Source organism: Bos indicus, chromosome 2 (assembly GCF_029378745.1).
Source record: "Bos indicus isolate NIAB-ARS_2022 breed Sahiwal x Tharparkar chromosome 2, NIAB-ARS_B.indTharparkar_mat_pri_1.0, whole genome shotgun sequence".
Taxonomy (NCBI): Eukaryota; Metazoa; Chordata; class Mammalia; order Artiodactyla; family Bovidae; genus Bos; species Bos indicus.
The window spans coordinates 28,276,272-28,287,258 of NC_091761.1; the positions used below are offsets into that span (position 1 = coordinate 28,276,272).

The 10,987-nt window shown below is 40.7% G+C and overlaps 1 protein-coding gene across 1 annotated transcript in view; it reads right to left on the reverse strand.

Moving 5' to 3' along the window:
- Window positions 1-2,043: 2,043 nt before the first annotated feature.
- Window positions 2,044-10,987, reverse strand: part of B3GALT1 (beta-1,3-galactosyltransferase 1) — a 619,500-nt gene continuing 610,556 nt past the window's right edge. Inside the window, exon 6 of the mRNA XM_070799124.1 lies at window positions 2,044-6,962. Coding sequence (XP_070655225.1) covers window positions 5,753-6,733 — 981 coding nt within the window. The 5' untranslated portion in view covers window positions 6,734-6,962 and the 3' untranslated portion in view covers window positions 2,044-5,752. The remainder of the gene's footprint in view (window positions 6,963-10,987) is intronic.

Below are 10,987 nucleotides of genomic sequence, written 5' to 3' on the forward strand. Positions count from 1 at the left end.
TTTTCCTTTGTTTCAGAGATGTATTCAATTCTCTTCCAGCAGCATGAATTCATCTGGAAAGCTATGACAATCAATTAAGTAAATGAGAAAATAGAATGCTTGTAATTATGATAATCGAGCTATACGAAACCCATGCTCTTAGGCCTACTACCCACACATCTTTAAGCAATATATTAATTAAGCTTTGGATAATTGTTACAATTAGGATCAAGCTTTTATCAGTTTTAAAAATCACTTTGAGAAAAATGAAATATTTTAAAAATACATGCAGCTGTCGGTTTTTAATGCAATTCATTATTACGACTCCATTGTCATTTCCCTGGCTGCATGGAGACAATTCCAGGATGCTTTTCTGATGTGACTTTTCATTGACAAGTGGAGGAATTTCATATGTTGCACCTTTTTCAGATGTTTTTCTCTTTCTCTAAGCCAGAGGTTGGCAAACTTTTCCTGTAAAGAGCCAGATAATAAATATTTTAAGCTTTGCAAACCAAGAGGCAAAGTTGAAGATACAGGAAAGTACTTATATAACAAGCAACACATTTTTTTCAGTTTGTGTATTGATGGTTTGAAAACATAATAAAATAATGATTGAGTATATTTTTAATTTTTTTGTAATACACATCTACTAATGAGAAAAGTGGAAATCTTCCTGTTGAGATATTTTGCTTAGTTGGGGTTCAATGTTAGTTTCTCCTATTGATGAGTCATTGCAAATGTTTACTGTGAATCCATTCTTAGCCAGCTGTGGTTCACAGAGCGTAGCTTGCCAATCTCTACTCCCGATCAATGTTCTCAACTATAGGGTGCAAGAGAATCACCTAAAGGGCTTATTAAAACATAATGCTGAGACACAAGCCCACTTTTCTGGGGGAGCCCAAGAACTGGCATTTCTAACAAATCGTTATTTGTCACTGATGCTCCCAGTCTGAGTCCATACTTTCAGAGCACTGTTCTTGATGTTGGTCCTTGTAACAAGTCACATTGGTTCCACATATATTTGCTAACATATGGTATTTGTTTTTCTGACTTCACTCTGTGTGACAGATGCTAGGTCTGTCTACATCACCACACATGATCCAATTTCATTCCTTTTTATGGCTGAATAATATTTCACTGTATATATGTGCCACTCTTTGCAGGGCAGAACAGAGATGCAAATGTGGGGACATGGGGACACAGAGTGGGAAGAGGAGGGTGGGATGGATTGAGAGAGTAGCACGGACATATGTATAAATATATGTTACCATGTGGAAAACAGATAGCTGATGAGAAGCTCCTGTACAGCACAGGAAGCAGCTTGGTGCTCTGTGATGACCTGGAGGGGTGGGGGGGAGGTTCAAGAGGAAAGGGATATATGTACACATATAGCTGATTTACTTTGTTGTACAGCAGAAACGAACACAGCACTGTAAAGCAATTATACTCCAATTATAAAATTTTTTAAAAGTCACATTGAATACAAGTCTTATTTCATGTTTTTATGTTCTACTCACATTTCAACTCACCTGATAGACTTTACCTTTTGAGCTATCAGTCTCTTGCTTGCAAAGTCAGGTATCAGCAATCAGCACCTACTTGTTAGCTGCAAAGAATGCCTGACTGATATTTGTCCAGTCTCATCAAACTTTTAAGAGTATGCAATATTCCAAAGGATACATGTGTGTGAAATGTAAGGATGACACTTTAGCCTTGGATTTGACATGTCCTGATTCACTGCACATTATCAACATAATGCTCTTTGGATTTGAATTGGTTGGCATGTTTAACCATTACATTTAACAGAGACTTATGTAAAGTTGCCAAAGGGCAAGGAAGATAGTAGTTTCCTAAATCCTGGAGTAGTCCATAGCCTACTAAACCAAGTCATCTCTGAGTTGACTATCAAGTTGCTATGGGCTCTTGTGCACAAGCTCCAAGTGATTTGAACTGTCACTGATATTGAGGTTGTGAGGAAGGTTAACGAGACAACAGGACATCAGCTAATCCCAATAATCACATCTCGCCAAAGAGATTCTTTCAGAAAAGAAGCCAAGTGGAAAGTCTGTTCTGCTTCTGTTTATTTGTCCCCATGGTTTAAAAAATCAGCTTTATGGAGCCATAATCTTCCTCATGACAGATGGGCTTATACATTAGCATCGTGCTTTCAATCAACACTTTACATTTCATAAGGAAGGTGAAGAAACTGAATGTAAAGACATTTTCAGCATCTATTTTTCAGTTTTATAACACTGATACAAAAAATAGTATTCTGATTAGCAGCTCGATTGGCAACCCATGTAACCCTAAGTTGTACTACAAAACTGGAGAGTGCACTTTTACAGACAATTACATTTGGTGAAACAGTATGTACAATTTTGACAAATAAATACATAAATACAATCATTCATATATAACGACATACCTAAATGTCAATTATCATCAACAAGCGTTTCTAGTAAATTGCTTCTTTCATTCACAAGTTACTTTGTTGCTTATAAAAACTATCTTCACCTTTACAGAAGAAATTACATAATCAATTCCCCCCTAAACCCACATATTAGGAAAGGTAGAAAATGAATCCCAGATGTTTTATGGAAATATTTCAGTCTTTTAATAGAAGAGATTTGATTGAAAAACTCCTTCCTTAGCTTCTCTGTAAAGAGTTTCTTTTCCCCATGTCATGTCACACAAAGGGGTTTTGTTCTTCTGAATTTATTTCAAATTGAAAACGATCTTCATTTTTTGATTTTGGTTTTTAAAAATACAATAATATATATTGAAACTGACATTTGCTCCAATATAAGAAGACACAAAGCCACACAAACTAGCCACCAAAGACAGATTCCCCCCCCAAAAAAATTTTTAATGAAAATTTAAGAGTATAGACATGAAGTATTGATATCTTTTGTTATCTGATGCATAATGAACAAAACAAGTTGGGGGACAGTGAGAAGGTTTTCCTAAAATTGTCTGAATTGACTTCTGGTAAAATGCTGTCTGAAACACTATTTTATGTCAAAGAAATAATAATAAGTTTAAAAATGGCTTAACAAATCACTGATTTGTTAACTAATACTAATTTGGCCAGTGTCATAAAATTAGCAAAAGTAGAAAATTAGAGCTTTTTCCTGATCACTTGATTTAAACATTTTTGGAACATTCAAAAAACAAAGGGCAACCATGCTTTAGGCTATTGAAACTGGACAAATGACCTTGCCTCACCAAGTTCCATGCAGAAGGAAGTGTACATAGCAAGCAGATTCTAGCAATACATACAGCTGGGAAGAAGAAAAAAGTGCCTTTAAAAATATATACATATGGTTTTTGATGAATATTTACATGTTTGTCACATGGGTACTACTTAGCATAAAAAAGTTAGGAAATAGTTCTTTAAGACATGATTCTCGATTTTTGCTCCTTTTCAAGACTAGGGCTCTATTCATAATGTACTCACACACACTTATAAGTGACCCACAGATGTATACATGTGATGTTTATAATGTGCAGTTCCTTAACACTGAAGGTGGCTCGACTGAGCACAAGGTAAACGCAAGACGTTGGCATAAGACTGGGCCTTGATTCGACTACATGATGGACAGGCAAACTAAGTTCAGAGTTGTGAGACTTTTCCAGTGATTGGAACTCACAGCAGTTGCGACTTGGGGGTTTGAGGGTGGCTCGCCTTGTGCTGATCCATCTTTCTCCAGGCTACCTAATGTTATTATCTAATCAAACTCAGTGGTCCTGCTGACTTGAGATGAAGATGTATTAAGGGACAGGAAGGTCTGTCTCCTATTAGGTTCTCTTGGGCTGGAGATGAGAGATTCAGTGTTTTCAAGAAATAAGCCTTGATTTCCATTTGTACATTTCATCTGCTTATTTGCTATGAACTCCCAGAGGGGCTTGCAAAGGGCAGGTTTAAAAAAAAGGTATACTCTTTCAGTTGTGGTGCTTTCTTTGAACAGAAGCAAACAGAAGTTTTCTAATGAGTGCTGGAAATGTGCAATGTGTGGGTTTGCTGAGTGTCTATTCTTCTGCCAGAGGTGGACTACCTCTGCCAGGCTTCAAAGTTCTTACTGAGAACCCAGACCAAATGTTTCCTGAGATCTAACTGGATGTGATACATTTTGCAAAGCGTATGCTTCAGTGACTATAATGTACCTGCAGCCAGAGGCTCCTCCCTCAAGAAAGGCAGCTGCCTTTCCTGTCAGCACCCTGGGATATCAAGGCAATGCACTGAAGTAATAACTTATTCATTGAAACCAGAAGAAATGACAGAGAAATCGAAGCCTTCCCAAACACCTAACATATTCAAGGAAAAGTCAGTCTTAGAAGAATCAGGTGCACTAATTGTTATATTTGATCTGTATTTTGGCAGATATTATACTACAATGATGTTACTACTACTGATGACCATCATGGCAATTATGTAGTTATTTTAACATTTAGCATAATGCATGATACACTGCTTTAAAGTAGCACCTTTAAAACTAAGGATCCCCAAATATTTAGCAAATGCAATTTGCTCTCACAGCACCTGTAAGGTAGGTGTTTTTTCCAGCTGTTTTATAAATGAGTGTATGGAAGCACAGCAAAGTGAGGCTGCAGGCTTACATGATTCACATGATGGCAGCCATAGAACCTGAACTCAAGCTTCCCCACCCTTCCTTCCCATAATCCTCAATCACAGAGCTTCCAGAATACCCCTGAACAGCATTGCTGTTAGAGATACTTGAATGTATCAGATGTTAAAGAGATTGCATCTATCAACAGTAGACCTAAATCCTTCAGTAACATTGCTCCCTCCTCAAATATTTTTTCATGAGCTTTGTAAATGTATGGAAGGGGCATTTGACACCAGTGCTAAGCTCATGCTAATTATAATGCACATGTAAATTTCTATTTTTTCTCCATGCCATTTATCATCCTTCTGGCCTCCTACTGACATTTCTACACATGTGCCTGTCTGAACCAGAAACTGTAAAAGGTATTTAGTGACATTGTACGGAAGGAAGCAGGTGAAATTACATTTGGCAAAGTCTCCTTGGAGGCACCAGGTAATGTTTGTTCTGAAAGAGCAAAAACAAATCTCCTGTTTATTTTTTAAGAAGCATTTTATATACATTCCACCTGCTGACCAGGTTTAACCCTTGGATGAGCAAGCAGAGTTGTCTTCCAAACAGAGAGAATATTTGATGCTCAAGTATAAATTTCCATTTTACTTAACTGCAGCCTCCCTACCAGTACTAAGTTCATTTCTTGGTGGTACTGGAAATACTGTACACATTCCATGGCAATATATGTAAAAGTTCAATGTAACATCACATGCAGTATGAATCATCACATCCAGTGTGTCTCCCTGACTGTGCTGTTTCTGAATTGTTTTTGATAAAGTGTTATTTACTTTTGCAGAAAGAATATGAAGACATTACAATGAGTTCCAGTTTCCCAGAACCAGATTTTTTTTTTAATCTCAGATGCACAGTATGTAAATCCTAGCCTTCGTTAGGAAGTTGCTTTTTGAGATAAATGCAGTACCTTAGGACCTGAGAATGAAATCTGGCCTTGTAAACCCATGTATTATTTCTATGAGCATAGCTTAACGTGTGGAAATTGGCGATTCAAAAAAGGAACTAGGATTGGGAAGAAAAATACTTTTTATAAACCCCTTCACCAGTTCATTTCCCTTGGTGACACCTGTAAAATACCTACACCCTAAGCCTCATCTCTTAAAAAAGAAAAGAAACACATATTTACATTGGTAAAAATCCTAACATCTGAGATGTTTCTTGCTTGACATGTCATTCCAGATTCTGTGCATTTCTTCTGGAGAGATCTGATGCACGGTGATCACTCGGCGGTACCTACACAAACTATAGGCCATTTTCCAGTGATTGAAGCCACTGTTCTGGAAAGGATGGATGCCCAGCTTTCGAAGACACAGTCCCACGTACACATCCTCCAGGTGAAGCAGCCTGGTGTGGAGTGAGGTCTTGTAAATGAGCTCAGCCACATCAGCTGAAAAGATATAGCCGGTCCCCGAGCAGAAGGGCGGGTAGTTGCTGTCAGGGTACAAATCCCTGGGCATATACCACTTACTGCGGACATCTCGGATGGGCCCTCCGTTGATGACATAGCCAGTAAAATACCTTCTTCGTGGCTTGGTGGAGGGTTTTAAGAGTTTGTAAATAAGGTTGTCCATGTTGACAAAAATGTCGCTGTCTGTTTTCATGACATACTTGGCTTTCGCACAAAAAGTGGCCACCCATCTCATCCCCATCAAGGTTTTGAGGGTAAGGTTATGGTAGGAATCAATGAAGTCCTCCACGATGATGTCGTGAAAGATTTGGCTCTCTTGCTCCACCATCTGGTTGAGAACGGGATCGGCGTTCTTGCCCAGGAGGAACAGGGTGGCTATCTTGATCCCTTTGAAGTTGTTCTCGTCGCCCCAGGTCTCTCGGATCGCCTGGCGGGCATCGAACTCTTTATGGGTGGTGCTGATGAGGATGACAAGGAAAGGAATGTTTTTCTCACATTTGGTGGGCTCGTTTATCAGAAATTCAAAAGAATGGGGGTTTATAGGTCGAGTTCTTATGTTGCCAAAGGTGAAGTTTTTCCTTGCAACCGTCAGATGGCTGAATGGCTTGGAGCCCGTGTAGGAGGAAGTGGGGCGAGTTACGCTCAAGTACCAGAGAGCGCTGGCCCAGCACACCACGGTCAACACGTACAAACAGGAGACCTTCGAAGCCATTGTCCCGAGAGCACGTCTATTCCCAGTATTGAAGAGTATGCCTTCTCGGCATCAGTTTGTTTTCGTTTGGCAAAGGTTGCATAGTACTAGGAACTTTTAAAGTTCGACAGATCAGCGTGAGTGCAGGACTGTCCATGGGCCTCAGTGGCTGTCTGGCATCTCTGTATTTAGTCTACTTTCCTCCAAACCTGAAGCAAGGGTCCATGCCTCATCAATCTTCCTCTAAACTCTGCAAAATCAATAAAGTACAGTTGTCGTTCAGATTTATTTAGTCATTTCACATCCTCAGATAAACATAATGAGCCTGTAAGAATGACCCATGCTGATTAAAATAAACATAGGCATGCATTTCCATCAGTATTGAAAACTCCCTGACACAAGCATTCTACCTTTCTTTCCTTGCTGGAAGGTGTTTATGGATATTCATACCTCTGTGGCATTAGCAAATATACTATAAACTAAAGATGAATGTGAAGGAAACAGAATATTCGTAATTGTCATAAAAGATTCCCTCTTCACAAGAGGCCTTCTTTGCAGTTAAATACTTTTTGATGATAAAGTCTTCTTCTAACCAGGGAAGTCTCACACACAGTCTCATATTTTCTCAAGTCTAAGTTATTGTTTGTTTGACTCTGACGAAGTAATCATTCTGATGAGGTTAATCTCAACATCTCCTGGCTCTCTCTAGCTCCATTCTTGAAAATGGATTGCCAGTAGAAAATCTCTGCTGATAGTATCTCCCTTGCCTTTTGCCTTTTAGAAGTCATTCCCAACTTCTCCTCACCTTCCCCTTTCTTTGGGTCTCACAAATATTACTTCCTCATTCTTTCCATGACACTTCATACGGAGAATATCCTTACTCCTCATGCACGGAGACCGTGGCTCTAGTGACCTCCAGACAGTGAGCAACATTCATTTTGGAGCTGATCTAAATGGTACCGCTTTTTGTGGTTTTTAACAATTCACCCTTACGTCTCCTTGGTGAAATTATACCGTCTCCTTTGTAATTCTTTTTACTTAGTTACACTTGCCTATAAACACAGTGGGAGTGTAGTAAGAGAGACCATGGAGCCTGGGGGCCAGAAATTCAGTGATGTGGCAGAACTCTTTAACTGGTGTTCAAATTAAAATGTTGCCCTTCAGAAGCCTAATCCCTTCTAGACCTTCAGCTGCTAGCACGTCAGTTATAAATATATGCCAGGTTACAACACCCATTCATGTAAATAATCATCTCTTCCTTCTTGGTTAGAGCAAAATGTGTCTTGGAAGACAGAGACAGCAAATAATGGAAATCAGTTTCACCAAAGTCTGCTTCAAAGAAAACTGTGCTCTTGGATGTATAGACTGTATTGAAAGAACTCAGGCAGGAGGAGAAGGGGACAACAGAGGATGAGATGACTGGATGGCATCACCGACTTGATGGATGTGAGTTTGAGTGAACTCCAGGAGTTGGTGATGGACAGGGAGCCCTGGCATGCTGCAATTCATGGGGTCACAAAGAGTCGGACATGACTGAGCAACTGAACTGAACTGGGATTATAGACTGAAAATCATTTTTCCAAGCACAATAGTGATAATGAAATGAAAAGACCTGATGGGCAACAGTGGAGGCAACACACACCTTCTTGTCTATGCCAAGCACTGCTGTGAGTATATGATACATATGAGGCCAGCAATAACTCAGTGTAGTTATGGTTCTAACTGAATGAACATCAGAATGGCTTCAAGCAGCATGACTCCAGGCACAGTCAGGCCTCCATCCAACCCATATTAAACACTCTGTAAACATAGGCTCCAGTATCCCTGGCCTTCTGGAGGGAATTTCTGCTCTAAGTCGCACTGAAGGTGATTAAAAAAAAAAAAAAAGGTGAGAAGTACAACAAGCTTTGAAACTTTAAGCAGTAAGTCAAAGGAAGTGAGAGAAATCAGCAATAGAGAATTTAGTAAAGGACTTCTCACCTTGGGATATACAGACATCGCCTCCATTTGAATGCCACAGGGATGTGAGTGAGTCTCAAGATGGGACTAGAAATCAAACTTTCTCCACCACTGTCCTAGCCTAGGATCTGATTCTTAGGAGCTTGCCTTTATCATCATATATGATGATATAAGCCCTTGTCACCTTTCATAGTTTTCTATTAAACTGTGAGCCACCTATCATTGAGCTGTTAAGGGACTACCCAAAAGCATCAACTGGAAGAGGCTTCTATCCAGTTCTCTTCTGGAGTCACTAATCAAGCTATCAATGGAGGGGTGGGTTAAGAATGGGGCGTGTGACATGCTGGAGAAACAGAAATAGAACCCAAATGCCTCCTCAAGGAACTCATAATCCAGGAGGAAAGACTTCAAGTAAATGATTAGAACAGTGGGATAAACATTTTCATCATAAGGCTAATGGAATACACAGGACAGCTGGGCTGACGGACAGGGCCTGGGAGACCTAGGGATGGTCCTGCAAAATGTGCAGAGTTCTGCTCCAAAGGGCACCATTCTCCTTACACTGCAAAATCAATCCCACTCCTCCATCTCCTCCCAGAGTTTAACAAAGAGGTTGCCTTGCGGACAATGGCAAGGAAAGCTCAGAAAAGCTATCCAGTCTGAATCTTCAAGGACATCGAGGAATTATCTGGATGAGGGTTGGCCATTTTAGGCAGAGGGAACAGCATATGCCAAGTCAAAAAGTGAGAGAGCCTGTCACATGCCAGGACTGGAAAGGAAGAGGAGACGGTGATGGAGGTGGTACTTACAGAGACAGGCAGGGGGCAGATGGTGAGTGGCACTCAGAAACTGTTTGAGCTGAGGAGCTGGTTACCCATCTTTGCAGTCTAAAGGGTGTAAGGGAGGATTTTTACCTTCCCCAAATCCTGTGCACTGATTTTCAAGAGCAATTCATTCCTCCACATAAAGGATATCTATCTGCCATAGTTCTATGCCCCAGAAGAATTAGTGAAAATTCATTTTATCTGGTAACTTTCTGCTAAGATTTTCTAGCAGAAGAGACTCCATAAATATAGGTACCTGAGCAGTTTAAAAAGAGCTAACAGAGGGAGAAACAGAAGAGGAATAGGCGAGAACATGAAGTGAGTACATGTATTTACATACATTTTCATAGAAGAATGAGCATTCTTCCCTATTCAGCTAACGAACATGATGCTTCTTACCACTTATTGTAGGTCTCATTTAAAAATGTATAAAGTGCACCAGGGGCCTCTCTGGTGGCTTCTCAAGATGGTGAAGAATCTGCCCGCAATGTGGGAGACCTGGGTTTGATTTCCTGGGTCAGGAACATCCACTGGAGAAGGGAACAGCTACCCACTCTGGTATTCTTGCTTGAAGAATTCATTAGACGGAGGAGCCAGGGGGTTGCAAAGAGCCAGACTCGACTCAGCGACTAACAATTTCACTTACTTTGGTCTTCCCTGGTAGCTCAGCTGGTAAAGGATCTGCCTGCAATGTAGGAGACCCCAGTTTGATTCCCCGGTCAGGTAGATCCCCTGGAGAGGAGTTAGGCTACCCACTTCAGTATTCTTGGGCTTCCCCAGTGGCTCAGATGGTAAAGAATCCACCTGCCATGCGGGAGACCTGGGTTCAGTCTCTGGGTTGGGAAGATCCGCTGGAGGAGGGCATGACAACCCACTCCAGTATTCTTGCCTGGAGAATCCAATGGTCAGAGGACCCTGGTGGGCTACAATCCATAGCGTTGCAAAGGGCTGGACAGGACTGAGTGACTAAGCACAGCGCACAGTACACCAGGCACTGTGCTGCGTGCTGCATTTGATGTCATGGATTTCATAGAACTTTTTTGCTCACAGTGTTCCAAGAGAGGGATTTTCTCCATTTTATAGATGAGGGGATGGCAACTCAGAGATACTAAGTAGCTTGTTCAAGACCACACATCAGGTGAGTAACCAGGCAAGTAGTCTCCCCAAGCTTCCTGAGGCCTGTTAGGACAACAGGCAAAATCCTTGGCACAGGAAAGCCCAGGGTGGAAGGGAGCATCTTGGGCTGCTGTCCTCCCAGAGACACAGGTTTATTTTCTTAGATGTGTGTCCATCGCTTGAATTTTTTTTTCTTAATTCATTTTGGTTTGCTACACATCACACCACATCAGTTCTGTGGGGCTCCCCAATCAACAAAAAAATTCTGATTTGCAAAGAGCAGATTGAAGGTGAAGATGCTGGGGGTAGGGGTACCAGCTGTAGATGTTGAAGAGGTTCAGAAATACTGTAGTTTCTTTTCTCTGAAGTCCTGCAA